The 20143-nt window shown below is 41.2% G+C and overlaps 1 protein-coding gene across 4 annotated transcripts in view; it reads right to left on the minus strand.

Moving 5' to 3' along the window:
- The window catches only part of LOC123350595, a 31252-nt gene extending 11398 nt beyond the window's left edge, over positions 1–19854 (minus strand). Inside the window, exons 1-8 of one of the 4 annotated variants that reach the window (XM_044989246.1) lie at positions 19724–19854; positions 16249–16305; positions 13605–13712; positions 12776–13375; positions 8364–8447; positions 6435–6506; positions 6259–6357; positions 4526–4609 (exon numbers count right to left, since the gene is read on the minus strand). In XM_044989246.1, coding sequence (XP_044845181.1) covers positions 4526–4609; positions 6259–6357; positions 6435–6506; positions 8364–8447; positions 12776–13375; positions 13605–13712; positions 16249–16305; positions 19724–19832 — 1213 coding nt within the window. In that variant the 5' untranslated portion in view covers positions 19833–19854. The remainder of the gene's footprint in view (positions 1–4525; positions 4610–6258; positions 6358–6434; positions 6507–8363; positions 8448–12775; positions 13376–13604; positions 13713–16248; positions 16306–19723) is intronic. The other 3 variants (XM_044989265.1, XM_044989260.1, XM_044989252.1) reach the window with 3 other exon arrangements.
- Positions 19855–20143: the final 289 nt, after the last annotated feature.

Below are 20143 nucleotides of genomic sequence, written 5' to 3' on the forward strand. Positions count from 1 at the left end.
CGTATTGTTCCTGAGTTAGATAGATTACTTTCTGATCATTTTTTCCCTGAGTTTATCTCACAGGTTCCAGGTTCTGTGGGGAAGGAGGGACAGGAACAGAAAGGGCTCGTCAGGTGATCTGGGGACCAGTTACTTACATTGTAGGAGTGAAAGCAAATCCAGAAACATTGGTCAGTCACTTTCTATGGATATCTACTATATGTACATAGGGGTAGCATGCCAAAAAAGTACCACCACACCATAGGGTCACCATCATCTTATGATTGCACAAGATGTAATAGGCTCATCTTTAACAAGCTTAGCAAAAAAAGACTGTCTGCTCATTGTGAAATTTTCAAACACTCAGAATTTGGTCAAATTCAAACCAGTTTCCTCCAGAGTAAATCCACATATGTACTATTTGTCCATGAGAACTATTTCCATGACAAACTGCAGTATTCAAAGCACAGCATTTTTGACTGTTTGGTAGTGAACACCAAAAGTTGCAAGAATTTCAAATAAAGGAAAATATGCTTTCCTCATTTTCCCCTCATTAAAAAAAATAAAAATGGCTGGATTATTTTTGCTCAAAGTAACCAAACAGAATTCACCTTTGGACAGAACCAACTGTGGAAAACGTGAGACGCCCAGAGGCTTAATGTGTCAGTCATGACTGAAAATAGGATTTTGTCAGGGCAGGATTAATGAACTTTTAAAGCCCATGCCCAGGACCCCAGCTCCAGGAATCACATTATGATGACAATATCAGCTTTCTTTCTTTCTTTTTTTTTTTTTCAAAAAGTAATGCCTAGCCCTCCTGCTTCCAAAGAAAAAAAATTAAAAATATGAGCCAAGTGTAACCAGTGCAGTGAGGTCTGCCTGAGTAAGCTGACAGCTTGGAACAATGTCTTAAGAGGTGTGAACTACCCCAGCCAGCTCAGGTCCATCTAAACTGCACAAAAAAACCCACAGCAGCAAGTCTCAAAGCCCAGTTCGACTGACTCAGGCTCACTGGGCTTGGGCTGTGGGGGGCTCAGAATTGGAGACGCTCAGGCTTAGGCTGGAGCTGGGGCACTGAGACACACTGGGTTTCAGAGCCTAGCTTCCAGCCTGAGCATCTATGCTACAATTTGTAGCCCTCCAGCCCAAGCCCCACGAGCCTCAGTCAGGTGATCCGGGCTACCTGGAGCCGTGTCACGAGTCTTTTATTGCAGTGTAGAGTGTGACTGCTACTTGAACTGACATATGTGAGCTAGCTTTATTCTAGCTAGCTGGGGTCCTGGAATAGTGAAACTGGCAGCATGAGCTTCAGCACAGGCTAACCCCACACATAATTACCCAGTCTTCTAGACAGGTTCATACAGCTCATGCTGCCACAGCCTTGCTGATCCAAGACCTGCATTAGCTAGAGAAAAGCTTGCTCAAATATGTTTGCTTGAGCTGCATTCGCAGCCAGTGCCTGCAGTCTAGAAGTACCCACTGTGGGATGTTAGCTCTAAGCCCCATTGCTCTGGGCAGGACCACCAATCAAAACAATCCTAATGCTCCTAAGGGGAGGGGGAGAGCCCTAGTCTCACTCCAGGGGAGGGGCAGAGGGGGGAATGGAAGGAAGGGGGCTCCATATCCCTGCCTCTCAACCACTATCACTTCAAGTGGGAGGAAGGGTCCTGGCCTAAAGGTGTAGCCCTGAATTGCCTTAATCCTGCCCTAGTTTTAATGCCCAACAGTTCAGCAGCCTGCTATAACTGTGTAGGATTGCACTTTGTCTCTGAAGCTGCAATGAGAAAGTTGCCAAGCCATTCTATGGTGCCTTAAAGAACAAAGGTCCAACACAGGTAACTTCAAATCTCAGCTTCAATCATTAAAAAAACTGGTTCATAAAGAAACCATTACAGCATGGCTTTCATAAAACGTTTTGGTCAAATTCATTTTTAGAGTAATAATACTGACATCAGTGAAGTTACTCCAGGGATGAATTTGGTTCAATAACGAAAGAACTAGATTAGTATAAATGTTTTAGGGGAAAAATTAATTATCCCTTGAAAGATTTTTTTTTACATACTAATCACAGAAGGACTTGCTAGCATCTCGTATTTCAAATACAGAATAATTTGCAAGCAGAAGGATCCCACAACAAATATTTCTGTTATTCCCTGTTAATTACAATTGGCTTAATTTAAGGAAATCCCACAGAATTAAAGCTCTCTCCTGAGTAAGGTACCCCCTTTAAAAACAGATTGTTTCTAGTAGGAAGCCTAAACACTGTACAAGGCAAATAGTTACAGTATATATGATAAACTACCTATCACAAAACATTTTTGTTCTTTCTTTGTCCCCAGGCCGACTCAACTCTACATTGTTCACTGCAAATGACATCAGATTTCTGTCTTTAGAGATCTACTGTATAACATCTTGCATAAAAAAGTTAATGTCTTCAATTGTGACTCTTTTAGCATGTTGGGTCATGCTGGAGCTGTTCCTTAAAGTAGAAACTGAATCTATGATAGTAAAAATTTGAAGAAAATAAATAGTGGCTAATGATCTATCGAGTAGTGAAGGGAAGCTAGAAGTGATGACCTGTAATTAGGGTCTGCGCACTGAAAGGGCTCATTGTGTTTGACACCTGCTGGCTTTTGCAAACCCTGAGTCCCGCTGCTGCTATCACTGAATGATTCTCCACTTGCTCTTATCTAGGCAGAGCTATAGCAGTGACAATCAAAGCAGCACTCCCTGCTCTGCTCCATACCCAAAGATCAGGTAGATGGACAGCTCCAGCATTCAGTCAAAATGCCTAGCAATGCTATAACTGCCAAAATGTCTCTGCCCCCAATCACAGAGAGGGCAGAAGAGAGCTACCAGGGTACAGTAGCAGAAAGCCTCCCTTTCCTCCCAGCAGCCAGGAACAAGAGGGTACAGCCCTCTTTTTAGCAGCTGGGTGGGAATGGGGCAGAAACGATGGAGTGCCCCCAGCTTGCTCGCTCTCTGCCTCTTGCAGATAGATGGTTTGGGATTAACTAACTAGTTTATTAACATTCAGAGTCCATTCTACACTGTCTTCTCTGCTGATGTTTCCATCAGGGAAGTGCACATCAGGCAGCACATGCCCATACGCAGTTCTGTGCCATTTTCCCTTGGGAGAAAGACTCATTCATGGATACTTAAAGTGACATGAATTTAAGTGACAAGTGGCAGGAGATTAAGCAGGGCTGAGAGTGCTCTCTGAATGTAAATAATCATTGCCCCTTATGCAATTAAGTTTCAAAAACAAATTAAAAACACACAAACCATTACTCCTGTGTGAAACTGCTTTTCCTAATGCACTTTTAAAATCATACATAATGTAAAATATGCTGAGAAGACACCAAATTACGTTTGAAACCCCCAGAGTTATGTGAATGAATACCTTACAATCCATGAATTTTGATATGATCACAATAGGCCAAAGTGAGAGCCATGCCTGGCCAGCCTCCACAGCTGTGGGGCACTCCTTGCTTCCTGAGGGACATTAACAAACTTGTTCTGCGATCACCCAGCCCAGGGCCATTCAGAGGATTCAGGGCGCCTGGGGAAAAGCCGGGGAGCTATGGTGCTTGTACTCACCCGGCAGCAGTTTGGGTCTTCGGCGGCATTTCAGTCGAAATGCAGCCGAAGACCCAGAGCGACTGAAGGGCCCCCTGCCGCCGAAATGCTGCCAAAGACCCCTACTGCCGCCGGGCCAGGGCTTGCGGGGCATTTTGGCGGCAGGGGGCCCTTCAGTCGCTCCGTGTCTTCGGCAGCACTGAAGGGCCCCCTGCGGCCGAAATGCCGACCGAAGACCCGGACCACCACAGGGCCTGGGCTCGCGGGGCCCCTGCAGGGCCCGGGGCCTGGGGCAAATTGCCCCACTTCCCCCACCCCCCGGGCAGCCCTGACCCAGCCCTATGGACTCTGCCCCCCACACCACTACTGCTATAAACACTGCAGTGGGGGTGCCAGGGAGTGATGCTGGGGAAGTGGTGTCGCTTCTGATAACTGAATAATAGGGTCGAGAAGGCTCTCCCTACCTGACTGATAGCCAGTGTTTTAGTACCTTCCTGTATCAGGGCCTATTTTAACTGATGGCCTTGGAAATTACATAAGATGATGAGATTTTCATAGAATCTTAGAATATCAGGGTTGGAAGGGACCTCAGGAGGTCATCTAGTCCAACCCCCTGCTCAAAGCAGGACCAATCCCCAGACAGATTTTTGCCCCAGATCCCTAAGTGGCCCCCTCAAGGATTGAACTCACAACCCTGGGTTTAGCAGGCCAGTGCTCTTTTGTTAGGGACGCTGTATATTCTTAACTTGCTTCAGTAAATACTTCAAAACATGTTTTTCTCTTACGTAGCTTTTAAAATACTTACTATCTTAGAAGGACCTTTACACTTGTCAGCCTTGAATCAGAAAATGAAACTTGTTGGAAGCAGATTTCTAACAGCCAAGGACTACTATAATTACATCCCTATTAACATGCACATTCGTTTGCTATTTTCTTTCCATGTGCAATCAATCCACATTTCCCTTACCTTTATGTTTTTTTAAATTTTGAAGGATGTTTTCCATGACTGAAGAGTTCATACTCTCACTAACTGTTAAAGGCACCTGTGTTTCTATACAACAAGAGAGGGAGGGGGGGGGGAAATGTTTATTTTAAAAATGTTTTTACTTCTATAAACTCAAAGTATTGCATTGATAAGTTGCCGTGCTGATATATTTCGTTGCTTACATGCAACTCGGGGAATTGCTGTGTTCTCAACCTAATCCGTAACAAATGAGCCTTTCAAGCTTTAATAAATCAGGCCCAGGAATATTTTATTTCCTTTCTTTTATTCTTTGGTTTTTTGTATTTTCATTTTTTTTTTTTACTAGTGAGTCTTTGTTCTGTAGTCTCAGGGCCAACTCCTAAAGTCTTTACTCAGGCAAAATATCCATTAAAGCAACATTCTCTACTCAGTATTTATTGTCTGTTTTCAGTGTCTTTCCTCATGACGAAATAATAGTTATTCAAGAAAGGCTACTCTGAGCAGAGCATGGTTATACTATACTTTTCAATGTCACAAATGTGTATGAGGAGGTGATTTTTTTCTAGTGTTGGCAAAGGTACTTGAAAAAGAAAAGCATTTACCCATTGTTCTACTGCAATGACTTCTCAGATCCAATTCTAAAAGCAGAAATAATAGCAGGATCGATAGGCCAGTAAACTCAGTGGCAGCAGGGCATGGCGCCTCCTCCATCACTGAACTGAACATGGCATACCAGCTGATGACTGGTTGTTCAGTGGTCTACACAATGCTTGCTGTACCTCTTTCCAGACAAAGTGTGAGAACTGCTGAAAGAGGCATCAGTTTCTTCAGGCATTCCCCTGACTACCACTGCTCTCCCTTCCCCAACAGGAGGTTTCACCTCCTAGCACCTTCCTATTTGTTTAATTGCTTGGGCTACTAAATAGGGTGCTGCATGCATCTGCACTCTTTGCATGCCCCTAGCATCAGCTCTAGGCCTATGTGAAATGTACTTGTGATTTAAGTTCAGCGGCAGCAGGATTTTTACGTGCGTACATACTATAGCCACCAATATGTTTGGTACAGCATTTGAGGGAGCTTTTTTATAGCAGGATATTTTTTTTTAATTACATAGTGTACATAGTTTAGGGGTAATAAATTAGCCCCGATCATGCAATCACTTATTTACCTGCTTAACTTTAAGCACATTAATAAGTCCCATTGATTTTATCTATTGAGATCGTTACTAAAATCTATGGGACTGTTCATGTGCTTGAGCTTAAGCAGGTACATAAGCATTTGCAGGATCAGGGCCTTTATTTGTACATTCTTAAAAGAATAGATGGCTATTTGTTTTGCATGCCTTTTTCTCTCTGTTCAAGAAATGTAAACGTAGTTACATTTCTTATCCGGTAACGTTTGCCTCTCCCACCTTGGCTATTGGAGGCATTCAGCACACAATTTCATAGTTTCTGGATTGTAATAATGTTATTTACCAGTACCTCTGACACTGTGTGAAGTTTATATAGCAACTATCTGTAGCCCAAGTTAAAACTGAACTAAAGATAGAGGCCTTGTACCAGATCTGCAGCTGATGTAAATTGACAATGACTTCAGTGGCACTTCACCAATTTACATCAGTGGAGGATTTGATACTCTCTGTGTCCAGTATGTTAATGTGTGTTCATCCATATTTCTAATATAACAATGTTATGTTTACAAAATATAAATATTAATGGAGAGTGAAATATACATACTATATTCTTTCTTTAAGTCCTGTAATACATTCTTCAGCATTCTCACTGACACTTGAGAATGGTTTCCTTTTACACCTTGGAAATTATATGTTTGAACACCTGTAAAAAATAGTAAGTTACTAGAAAGTGATTGAATCTTATATTTAAAAAGTTATACCATAAATATTTAGATTTACCCATGTGATCTTCCAGCGTCTGTAAAATACGGTTCAACTGACGAAATGGATAAGTAGCAGACTCAGGCAGATCTGCAAACAAACATATGAAAACACTTGTGGTCAATTCTTCCATACTTTAATTGTAATGAACAGTATTTTTGCCAACCAAAACTGAGGATGAAAATATCTTTTGGAATGATTTAATTATGTAGCTAGTAAAGTGGGAGGAGCTATACAATGAGTAGATGCAAATGGACTTTAGGGCTTCTGCGAGAACACTCTGTGATAACAGAACTAAAAATGTAAATGGCTTCACCAATGCAATGGCTCAGTGGAAGAACATACTGTAGACAGAAATAAAAACAGGCTTGTTAGATTGGCAGCTTACAATGACGGAAGAACAAGCCACACTGGAGTGTCAGAGACACTCTGGTGCTGGCAGTCAGGATTTCTCAGTGCTAAGCATTCAGGCAGAACACTTTTCTACTTAGTTTTGAGAGTAATAGAACCACTAGTTGCCAGTAGCTCATAGGAAAGAAAATAAACCAGAATTTAAAAAGCATTGGTCATAATTTCTAGTGAGTCCAATTACCCTCATATTCCTTTCTTGGAGAGCTCAGTCAAAAGCTGGATTGTTCCTTATTAGAATATAAATATGTAAAATATATGGGAACATGTTTAGGCTAAGATTTTCAAGGCTGTCCATTGGAACTGGATGCCCATTAGGTTGGGATTTGGCATCCTGAAGGAAGTGTTGTGACATCCACTACTATTGTAAAAATTGGATGAAAAATTAAACTTGCCTGTCATATCTCCTTCTCATTAAAAGGCCTCTAAAATGCATGAAAGAAAAGAAAAAAAAAGGGGGGGGACGCAGCACAAGATGATAAAAACAATAAATTGCACTTCAGTTGTACAAACGCCCATTGGCCTGTGAAAGGTAAAACTGCCATTTAATCTTTAATTCAGCCTACTGTACCTCTGTACATATGGTGGGCAGCTTCCTACAGTAAACACAATGATGTTAGATAGGGCTTAACGTTAGATTTCCTGGGTTACATTGGTATAACTTACAAACTTATCTTTACTTTTAACACCATGTACACTAATTGGATAATATATTGAGGTTGTTTCCTGGTTGAAGTAATAAAGGAATCCTAAACTAAATAAATGTGAAATGCAAATAAACTCGTCCCTGATTGACTGACACTTTTGATGCTGATGCCTCTCAGGAAAAGTAAGCTATATTAGCAATTTGCCTCTGTCTGCTACCACTGAGGTGGTGGTGGAAGCATCTCTATATTGCTATATATTTCATCACTGATCTCAGAAACAGGCTTCTCAGTCAACTATGATTACAGAGCAACAATGGAAGGAGGTGGTTCTGGAGGCAAAATTCCTTCCAATGAATGGGAAAATTGCTCTTCTTCATAACCAAATACAACAACATACCAGTATTTAAGAGAAACAAAAAGGGAGGCTTTAGAAGAACAGCTTCCAAATCTCTATCCTACACCCACTGTGGGAGCCCAGAAGATAGGTACTCTACTCAAATTGTAGTAACAGCTTTGTCACAAAAATTCCTTGCATGACTTAATCATATCTCTACAAAATTCCCAGAACAAACTTTAAGCTGCAATTAAGGCTGAAAAAAACATATGTAGCTACAGGGGAAAATGCCATAAAAAGGAACATACGGGCTTTATGAATGAGATCCCCTTCTCTGTCACCTCTGCACAGTTTTATAATTTTGTGTCAAGTACAAGAAGTTTTTAATAGGCTTCCTGTAGCAGACTGATGATTAACTGAAAGTAGAACCAATTTTCACAGTTTCTATGGTGGGAAATATTCAGGGATGGAAAATGTTAAATTGTCAAGCTCTTCATGATACAATGTTTCTGAAGGGGGAAAACACATACAATTTTTTTAAAATATCTTTTTCCTAACCTGTTGGTTTGCTGTCTGTTGGATAAGTTTCTTCAGAAAATGCTGAATGACTACTTGTTTTTTTCATACTATTGGTTGTCAAATCTGTAAATGTACAATGTTTAATATTAAATTTTCTAAAATTGATTTGGTGAAAATGAAAATCAGTGCTACCATTTGGTTAATGTATTGGCTTTACATCAATAAAAAACCATTTTCTGGGTGAAAAGCATTTTGATTATCCAGGGATTAGACTTTTCAACAGGAAAATTCTGGTCATTCCCCTGTCCCCAAATCACATGGTCTACTATTGGAGCACTATCCTACTCAGAAAAATGGAAAAACAGAGACAGAGTAAATTTCATTCACAATTGTTAATTCCAATGTATCAATCTACATCCTCAGCTGGTATAAACTGATGTGGCGCATCGGCTCCATTTTCAAAGACTTTACATGTGCGGCGCCCTTTGCAACAGGAGTTCCAAAGCAGAATCAGACCTTCAGTGGCATCAACTGGAATTGAAGGGACTGAACACCTTCCAAGTTTTGGACCTAGCCAAGGAGATCAGCCTCCGCCAATAAGCAATACTGAAGGACACACTGAGCAGCAGCAAGTGCATGTGGTCCGTACTCAAAGATTTGAGATTGTATAAAACTTCAGTTTTTACTGCTGTTGCTTCTATCCATTGCTTGCTCACCTCAATCAAGCAGCTCTCCAGCTACCAGTTGAGATTTATTAAATTAGGAATTCAATAGCTAAGAGATAAATTGAAGGAGGGGAGGTTTCAAAAGAGTGAAATACCTTTCTTGAAAGCTATGTTTCCTCCCTTCATAATTCTTCCTGCATCCCTCCCTTCAACATCATTATTATTATTTTAGGCAGGGCTGATACCATTGCTTATTATTAAGGTTGCCTGACACTTCCTATTATTAGCTCCTATTTTAGTTGCTGATAACTTTGTGATACTTTAATTATTTGGGCTGATTATTTATTTATTTGTTTGTTTGTTTTTAGGTTTCAGACAAAATTGTTCAGCCATTTCAGAGAACAATGTAAAAAAAATTCTTGAGACTTTTTCTTTGAAATGCTGTATTACCCCCATATTTTGGAGTAGAGACTTGAAATCTGGCAGTGGGATGGCCTGTGTGTCAGGAATTTGCCTTTTGCTATCCCCGGGAAAATCCCCCCAGGTCTAATCACATCATAAGTCTTTGATAAACTGCAGTTTGCACATGCTCAGTAGAGACTTATATTTTAGCAGCTAAAATCTCTGAAGATTCAGTCTTCATTGAGTATGCTTATGCCTCTCACAGCTCCTAGTGCTGACCAGATTGTGCATCTGCCATCCACACAGAGCAATTTAGCATGCGGCAGCCCAGAGCTATGAGCGCTCAGAAGGACTCTCCCTGTAATTGCTGCTCCCAGTGGATCCCTGGCCTGGGGCTGGGCACTGGAACAGAGAGCAGGGAGACTGTCTCTCCTGTGCTGTCGAATACCCCACTGAACAGGCAACCCTTATTTTGGCATTTCCTATCTTTGCGTGCTTGACTTTACAGCTTTCATAATGTTTTTAATATAGATGATAGTAGAAGATAGTTTCCACTATTGCTGCCAATAGAGAACTGCTTTCTTTAGACCGACCCCCCAGTTAAAGGCATCACTTTCATGATATCTCCATCATATTGCTTATATGGGAAAATCTGTTCTACAAATCTAGACCTTTTGGGTAGTTTTACCCTTACCAAGCGTAACATTTTCTACTTACCAGTAAAAGGCACTTGATTTTGTACACTGTACAAGCTATTCAAAGTAAAATTATTTATTAGCACTGGAAAATCTTGTGCATTACTTGTTCTATCAACTTTTTTAACTTTACCTAATTCTGAAACAAAATTGAAAGATTAAAAAAATACTATTTGGATTTATGTTCCTTTGTGGGAGAAATTTTACTTGATATTATAAAGTTACAAAACAAACACCATACACTGCCACTAATCCAAACTCAAAAACTACAGTTGGAATCAAGATACAAGATACTATTATGAGCCTATGTATTTGTCATAGGTCTTCTCCCCCACTTGGAGCTGTTGGGTTCCAAGATGGGGACCTTCATGGACTCCTCTAAACTAAAATCCTAGTTTAGATCTGGTTCTCGCTGCCACCAGTCAGTTTTCTAAGTGTTTGACACACTGCCTGTTCCCCCAAGCTTCCCCTGGGGAACCCAGATTCAAACCCCTTGAATCTCACCAGAGAGAGAGAAACAGCCAGTTCCCCTCCCCCCCTTCCCTCTCTCCAGCCTGCTCCGGAGAGATACACACCGAGTCAAATCCTTGACTCAACACAAAGAGGGACTCACCTCCGCCTCCCCTTCCCTTGAAAATGCAAACAAGAAAAGAATCAATCAAGTTCTAAAAAGAAAAGATTTTATTAAAGAAAGAAAAAAAAGTACACTCTCTCTGTATTACCAGGATGCAAAAATACAGGGTCTAACTTATAAAAACTGGAGAGACTTCCCCCTCCCTCCTCCTCAGCTTAATCAGTAACAGCAACAGAAATAAAGAATTTATCCAGCAAACACACAATTGCAAATGTAGAAATCAAATTATAAGACTAATCCGTCTTTCTAATTAATACTCACTATTGGATAGTAGGAACTACTCCAGGAGAACTTGGAGACATGTCTGGCCTCTCTTAGATCCAAAGAGAGAACACAGAGCAAACAAGGAACACAGACAAAGCCTTCCCTCCACAGAGATTTGAAATTATCCTGTCCCTTGATTGGTCCTCTGGTCAGGTGTTTCTTAGGTTACTGAGCTTGTTAACCCTTTACAGGTAAAAGAGACTTTAACCCCTAACTATCTGTTTATGACAGTATTCTATAATTCTACAGACATATGCTGTAGAATTCATACTCTACTCCAGAATTGTGCTTCAGCATTCAATCTTATATTAAAAAGAAGAAAGTTTCTAGCATTTATAGTTGTAAAGAAAACCTTCCAAACATGAGGCAAGCATAAATGGTTGCAGCTCTATATCCTTGATTCTGCAGACAGCCTGAAATAGCAGCTCTGGAAAGTCTGAACAACTCTCATTCATCTGAATGGGGTGTTAACTCTGAAACATGATGGCAATTAAATATCAATATTAACTATTACAAAGGCTCTACCAAATTCATGGTCCATTTTAGTCAATTTCAGCACCAGGGAGTTTTAAAATTAATCAATTTCACATTCAGATATTTACATCTGCCAAAACCTCCAGTTTCCTCTGACAACGTGTACATTGCAGTTGTGGTTTAAATTCAGTGTGCTGCAGAATTTTCCTGCATTACAAATTTAGGGACAGAGGCCCAGATCCTCAAAAGTATTTGGGTGCATTGATTTCGATAGAAATTAGGTGAGTGTGGCACCTAAAGCTCTTTGAAGATCTGGACCAGAGTACATAGAATTTAATATCAAATTTAATAACGTGCAATATTACACTGATAGTATTATGTATGCAGTGCTGTCGTACATGGCTAACATGTACAACAGCACTGCAGTAACATAATATTAATACTGTTGTAGCCATGTTAGTTTCCCAGACCCTAAGAAGAGCTCTGTGTAGCTCGAAAGATTGTCTATCTCACCAAGAGAAGTTGGTCCAATAAAAGATATTACCTCAACCACCTTGTCTCACTGATTGGACTACTCATTTTCAAATTTAATTTAGTAAAAGCTTCAAATTTTAAATATCAGAGGGGTAGCCGTGTTAGTCTGGTTCTGTAGAAGCAGCAAAGAATCCTGTGGCACCTTATAGACTAACAGACGTTTTGCAGCATGAGCTTTCGTGGGTGAATACCCACTTCTTCGGATGCAAGTGGTGGACACCACTTGCATCCGAAGAAGTGGGTATTCACCCACGAAAGCTCATGCTGCAAAACGTCTGTTAGTCTATAAGGTGCCACAGGAAATTTTAGTCTGTTAGTCTATAAGGTGCCACAGGAAATTTTAAATGTATCTGAAGTTGATCTCCAGTAGCTGCACAGGTGATTTGCTGAATCATCAAACTTTTCATGGAGTACACATCTCCTTGGGTATTATTGTTTGTATTGAATATTTTATTGCAGTAGCAACTAGAAGACCCAGTCAAAGCTTACTACTCCCTTTGTGCTAGTTCTACTCACACACGTTATGAAAAGATAGTCCCTGACCTAAAGAATTTACAATCTAAATACTTCACTGAGAACCACTTGCATTCAGTGATCATTTACTCATGAGCAGTCCCATTAAAATCAGTGAGACTGTATATCTGAGTAATTACTCACCAATGTGAGTAAGGAGTTTGCAATCTGTCTTTAAATATTATTATGGTAAAAATCATTTTATTTTGCAACAATGTAGCTTTTCACAGAGAATTAATGTTTTATTGAAAAGAGAAAAGAATTTCATACCTGCTATAAGAAGTTTTTTCCTGTTGCTACCTGTGGAGTTTCTTTCCATATTTCCAGCCTCAATTTTTGCAAGACTTTTTCCTCTTACTTTTGTATTATTCTGTATTTTCTTATCCAGCGAACTGTTTACTGTCACTTGCAAAACATCATCTTGTACTACTACTGAATTTATTTTATTTTGTTCGTCAATAATATTGCTGGCGATAATATGCACCTCAGGATTTGCTCTTGAATTTTTTAAATTGTAAATATCAATCTGAGTTTGGCTTGAATTATCATTGGAATGGAATCTTATAGTAATATTAGTTCTTGTTAATCTGTCTTTGTTATTACCAGTATTTTTATCTTGCTCCAAATCAGGAAACAACATCCTTTTCTTTTTACCCTCTTCTTTTTTTTCATTATCCACTTTCTTATATTTTGTCTGAGTGTCCAAAAGTATATTTGGGAAAATCTTCCGCAGCTTGTTAATAATCAGCATTGAAGAACTGTTAGAAACCTGAGCTGCTTCTGTTGTCACACTGTTAGAAGATAGCATCTCTTGCACATCAATGTGCACTCCACTTGGTAATAACTGTGCTTTTACAGATGGCCCTGAAACTATATAATTGCACATATTAAAATCATAATTCTGTATGTGCACACAATAGGTGTGAAATTCAGATGGCTAGCACAAGGCCTGTGCACTATTTAAGTTTCACTTAAGCTCAATTTTTTTAAAGTTGAAGTGGGATGTAAGTAATGCACACACTTTGTGCTGGCCCTCAGCACAGGGATGAATTCTATCCTAAGAGGATAGATAAGAAATTTAAAAACTGGGAATACTTGCCTTTTACGTCTGTCATATTCATGGGCGTGCTTAACACTTCATCTTGTTTTTCTGAAAGTTTATGTTCATGCATCATATTCTTCTGGTGCAGAACTTGGATCCGATGATCTAAAATAAAATAGGTGAATGACTACTTGTGAAAAGAAAAAAAAGGCTAATATCTACAGTATTTTAAACTGTTTTGAAAGTGTCAAATACTATAGTAAATTGTAAATGAGAATTACTGACCATAAAATATTGCTTCTAATTTTTAACAATGAAATATATTTCTAATCCAGGAGAGAAGAAAAATAACCCCAAAACTTTTATATAAAAGGATTTAATAAGAAAAACAATGTACATGGGAGGAAGGTGTGGATTATCAAGGACTTTAAAGAAACTGAGAAAGTGAGTCCTTACGTCAAGAGTAACCTCATCAAAATGAAATGTAAACTGAGGTGAAAAACTAACGTATGTCATTAACCGGGTACTAGTTTCCTGCATTTATTGCCTCTATAGAACGGAACTCTTGGAGCTGTGCACCACACACACAGAGTATGCACACATTCCCCCAGTTGTATAATCACATTGAGACTCCCTAACTCTGGCACTGCACTTACAACCTCCCTAAAACCATCCCATTACCTCCCTCCTGGAATCACAACCCCGAGGTTGAGTAACACTGATCTAGATGAGTTGATGTACTGCCTGGAAGATCTCTGCGTACCCCTGGTTGAGAACAACTGGTTTAGAGTGTCAATTACAAGACTATGGTATACTACCAGCTCCAGGCTGAGTACTAGACAGTAAACAGCTAAAAAGCACTTCTCAGGAGAAGAAGGAGAGCCAGTTGTCAGTGAGCTCTGATAGGGAGACTCGCTGACAAGACTTGTCTACACTTACAATGCTGAACCGGTACAGCTGCATGGCTCTAGTACTTAGTGAAGACACTACCTACGCCGACGGTAGGCAGCTATGTGGATGGGAGAAGCCCTATGCCAGGGGTTAGGTCGGTATAACTGTGTTGCTCAGGGGATTTTCCACATCCCTGACTGATGTAGTTATATAGACGTAAGTTTGTAGTGTAGACCAGAGCACAGGCTCTGTAGCAGTGTTTGAAGGAGCTGGGCCTTCCCAGATTCAGGAAAAAATAGCCTTAAGGAAAAGCAGGCATGCATGTAATCTGGTTTATTGTTTTTAAGGTGTATTTTCTCTCAACTGCCTTTGTTCTAATAACTAATACTTTGCTTGAAGAAGGCTGTTTGGTCTCTAATTAACATTGTCATTGCTTCCAGAGGGAACAGAACTGCAGGCACTAAATCAGACCTGCTGAGTCAACCATGATTAGTACCAGGGAACTGTCATCCAGGGCCCAGCTTGAGAGTGGGAGAATTATGTGATTCCACCCCAGGCAGGGGATGACGAGAGGCCCGAGAGGTTGGAATGCTCGAAGAGACAAGGAGGTGTCAGAGGTGCTGTTACCTGGGAACTGTGACAGGGTGAAAGGAGGCACTGTGTGAATCTGTGACATTAAGATTTTTATCAAACTCCAGCTATTGTTAAGTGAGTGAATGTAGTTTTCTCCTTCATAAAATTACTCCCACAGATGAAGCTAACATCTGGTATGACACACACTTTCACTCTGAAGATGACAGAAGAATGGAAAATGGAAGAGGGACTGAAGAAGCATTTTCCCAAAGTGGGCATCTGAGCTAGGCCTTGAATCTATACAATTATATTGAGAGGAGGTATGCACAGAGCTCCAATTGAGAATTTTAGAAACTGCTGTGGTGTGGCTGACTGTTTGGTAGTGAGCCCAGTGGTCTTGAGACCTTTTGCCTTTTTGGTATTTGGACACCAACTTCTTTATAACAAGCATTAATACATTCTGTACTCTATTTAGACAGCCTCTGAGCTAAGATATTCCCCTGCTGCCCTTTCTGCCTAGGTAAAGAAAAGCTAAGGCGGTTTTCCAAAACACTTAGTTCTTCAGTACAAAAATCTCAGAGCCTGTAACATATTCAGATTGTAAACGACAGCAGTCTCTGAAGAGAGATGAAGTCTAAGGGAAAAATAACAAGAGAGAAATAAAATGGTTGAAATTCCCCCTCCCCCACAAGAACTACTACTAGTAGGTTTGTCTACACTGTGGCTGGGAGGTGTAATTTCCACTTGGGTAGGCCTGCACTTGAGCTAGCACAATGAAAACAGTAGTATGACTGCAGTGGCATGGGTGGCAGCTCAGGCTCACTGCCCAAGTACAGCCATGGCTGAGATCATAAGTATATACTCGGGCAGCTAACCTGAGCCACTGCCTATGCCACTGTGGCCACACTGCTGTTTTTAGTGCACTAGCTTGAGCAGAGCTAGCGGTGTACATCTACCTGAGCTGGAATTATACCTTTGTCTATGTTGTAGAAGTGCCCAACATTATAAGAAGCAGCAAAATGATTAAAAACACTTTAAATTGTTGCCAGATCTATTACAGATATTTTATTTTGTGGATTGTCTTGACCCATTTTTATGTCATTATTGAAATCTTTAGCTGAGTGCTCTTCTGTGATGGATTTAGAGTTTAAGCATAACATAAGACATAACATTCTAGACTGCATGCACATAGTAATTCATAAATATTGTAAATTCAGATAAAATAAATGCTACTTACTGAGTAACTTAATCATTGATTTAATTTTATTTTTGGAAAGGACTGGACCTTGTGCATCTGAAAATGAAACATTTTACAATAAGAATCTATTATCTGAATATAATAGTTAAGATTTTATTTCCAAAATATAACTAGTCATGCTAAATCCCTTGCCACGGTATTTATTACACTGTCATACACCAAGCAATAAGGATCTGTTCCTTCAATGAAGTCAACGTGACAGCTCCATAATCCCTTGTGCTAGCAGGTGGAGTGCTCAATCCAATGGGAATGCTGCAGTGCTTCTAGGTGCCAAAAGCAACAGCTCTGGCAAACTGAGGGGCAGCGGCCATTTCCATTGCTTTATTATTTAAACAATATAAGAATTCCAAAGGCTGTAGTGATGATAAATCTCCATAAATAAACTACTTTCCACATTATTTCTCAGAAACCAATATAACTCCTTTTACTACAATTACAGAATATCTTTCATCAGTTCCCTGTAAATACTCATTGATATTTGCATATATATAAAGTTTCTAGAGCTATCAGTCCAGAAAAGGGAAGCTGTGCATATTTAATCCTGCAGGCATTTTATTGTAGCTAAACATCTTATATAATTGTGTTATCTGTTGTTGTGGTTAATTCATATGTAACCAATGTGTGATGAACAGATTTAAGTTGAAGGTAGAAGTATAGTCATATGCAGGATAGTATTATAGCAGTATAGGATTGATAAGCATATATTATTAGTAAAAATGTGTTAGGTATATAAGTAAGGAAAAGCTGTAAATAAAGCATGGCCTACAGGCTGACGCCTGTCAAATTTCAGCTTAGCCATATCAAGCTTTAGGCCTGAAAGAAGCTGACATGACTATTGACCCAAGGGTAACCCTATACCAGGAAAGTTATAAGATTATTGTAAAAGATGTATTAATGGGTGATGTTCAAGAAAATATGCCACAATGTGCCCATCACTACCGCAAGATGCCTGATTGTAACATCATGGGAAACATCATGGGAAACTCTGCAATGACAGCAAGTTACCATTGGGACATGTTGATAAAAATGTTAATGAAGATAAGGAGAGCTAAGAGGATAGTCTATGAAAAGGAGGCACCACAACATTAATGGGGTGTGGAAGTCCAGATAAGGGAAAAGGAGTTGGAACCCTCATGCACATGCATAAGGGTTATGACTGTAACACAGAATAAAAGGGGTTCCCCAACATGAATAAAGGAGGAAGAATCCAACAGGAAGGAGATCCTCCACAAATGACCACCTGCTGAGAGATACCCATCTCTATGGTACCCCTGGGGATGTGAGTATAAAATCTTTGATGTTAGATGTTTTGTGGTTTATTTCTATCTCTGTGTTATGTCTCAGTAATTGTGGTTTTGTTTATGTGCTTAACGAAATTGTTAATAAAAGGACAATTGATAACTTGAGAACGTTGTTGTGCTCATTACTATTGTTCCTCGTATGCTCCTAGAGTCTCCAAACCTAATGATATTTCTAATGGTGATTCTCACCCTGCTATTTCTGATACTGTAGCCTCAGGGAGCGTGAACCTTTGGCACAGGTCACTGTGGTTTAAGATACCATTGGTAATCTTATCTATATTATAAAGGCTATATTACTCAGGCAAAACTCCCACTGAAAAAACTGGGCCCTTAAGAGTTTGACATAACCACCTACCATACCCATTATGAACACCACAATATATTCAAGAAGTATATACAAGAATCTAAAGTTCCAACTCTAAACCAATGACAAAGCTGATTTTGAAATGGTTTTAATGATAGACAATCTGCATACCAATTGACTCATTTACGCACATGATGGCTTAGAACAATACCAGAAAAATATGTAAAAAGGTCTGTAATGGTGTATGACAATTGCTTCCAAGTATGCTGACCTTTGGTAAACGAAACAAACAAAAAGTACAGTACTCTTTTGATGAGACATTAATGAATGATTAAGAATGGATACAGCTGCATCATATGAGCCCTTGTTAAAAATATTCTTTTCACTTTGTGTCTGTCCCATAATTATAATAGCGATATTGTGTGAAGCAGGCAGTAAGCATATGCAGTAAAATATTTATATTTTTACAATAGCTATATGGTATTTAACAGTGCATTATGGAATGCAGTTATTTTAGTACTTTTCCTGCTGCCATTATTTATTGGCAGACCTTAATACTTGAAATATACTGTTCGCTGCTAGTGAATTACTGTAATAAATCACATAATTTCCAATATTCATACTCTTTTGATATTGCACACAACTTCCAGAGGCCTAGTTTTCCTCTTTCCTTCTTGAATATTCACATAAATTTTGAAGAAACTGGTATCATAGAGTAAACAGCATGAATAATCACATGGAATAGTTTGGAAATATCAGTGGAAAAGAACAGCAGAGAAAATCTTGTTGGGAATTAAATTTACATTTTTTGAGAGAACTACAAAAACGGTACGATTTTATTTTAGTAGTGTACTGTGTGAACACTTGCAAAACATCCCTGGAATATAACTAGGAATTTGAGCAGGGTTTCTATTTAGGCAAGTTTTCTCCCATAAAGAGCTGTTAGGATAAACAAAACGCAAATGTCCTGCCTGTTGTTGTTATCGTGGATATGTCTACACTGCAGTCAGGATGTGTGACTGCAGCCCATGTAGACATACCTGGGCTAGCATTAATCTAACTAGCCCAGGTACCAACAGCAACAAAGCTGCCTCAGCAGGGGCTGTACAAACCCACCTAGAACCTGGAAACATACTCGGGTGGCTATCCTGTGCTGACATCTGTGCTGCAGAGGTGTCACTGCTACTGTTACCTGGGCTAGCTAGAGCAAAGCTAACTCTGGTATCTATACATGCTGCAATCACAGCTCCACAGTGTGGCCATGCCTGTATTATTACACTAGAAGCCAGGGGCCACCATTGAGACTGAGGTCTTTTTATTGTGCTAGAGGCTGCACAAAACCCCTGGAGGAAACAATCCCTGGCCCACCGAATTTACAGTCTCAGTCAGAGTTTACTTCTTCACACTTCCATGCCCCGCCTTGCTCGCTCTTTAAGGAGAGGATCCCCCAGGAAGAGAGGGGAGTCTCAACACTGCCCACCTGAGGGGGCTGCATTAGCCACGCCCCCCGTTTGTATCAAGTGAACCCACAGCATCATCTGCCCCCGCTCTGTGCTGCGCTGGAGGTGAAGCCCTGAGGGGGGAGAAGCAGCAGCAGCAGCCCTGGCAAGGGGCCTATCGGCACCTGTGGTCTGGGGGCGCGCTGAGCGCCAGGCCGGCCTGCCTCTAGGGGGAGCTGCCGCGCCTCCCTGTGGAAAGCCGGGCCTTGCAGGGCGCAGCCGCTGGGGGAGCTGCTCCCCGCCAGGCTCAGCCCCCCGTCTGTGTTCGTGGGGCGGCGGCTCAGCACCCTGCGGTGCCCGGGAGCAGCCCGGGGTGGGGCTCCCACGCGGGGCCAGGGGCGGCTCCCTACCTGGACCAGGCTCCCCCGGGGGGCCCGCCTGCGTGTCGCCCCCGCACAGGGAGCAGAGGAGGAGGAGGAGCAGGGAGGCGGGAGCCGCAGCCGCTCTGGCCCGCACCATGCTCACCGCGGCGCCCCCGACCTCCCTGCCCCGCGGCGGGGCTCGGTGTCCAGGACACGGCGCGGCACAGAACGCGGGGCCCTCTGTGACCTCACCCGCCCGGGACAATGGCACCGGGTCGTGCGGGGCCCGCGTGTGAAGCCCCTTCCTGGCTCCGCTGGCGCGGGGGGCCCGGGAGGGCAGGGCTGGGGGGGGGGGCGCTCCGGGCAGCGCCAGCCTCCTAAGGGCGCCGCCAGCCCCCGCGCAGGGAGGCGGGGGCCGGGTCTGCCCTGGTGCCCGCGGGCCAGGGAGAGCGGGCAGGCTGACTGCGG

Source organism: Mauremys mutica, chromosome 1 (assembly GCF_020497125.1).
Source record: "Mauremys mutica isolate MM-2020 ecotype Southern chromosome 1, ASM2049712v1, whole genome shotgun sequence".
Classification (NCBI taxonomy): domain Eukaryota; kingdom Metazoa; phylum Chordata; order Testudines; family Geoemydidae; genus Mauremys; species Mauremys mutica.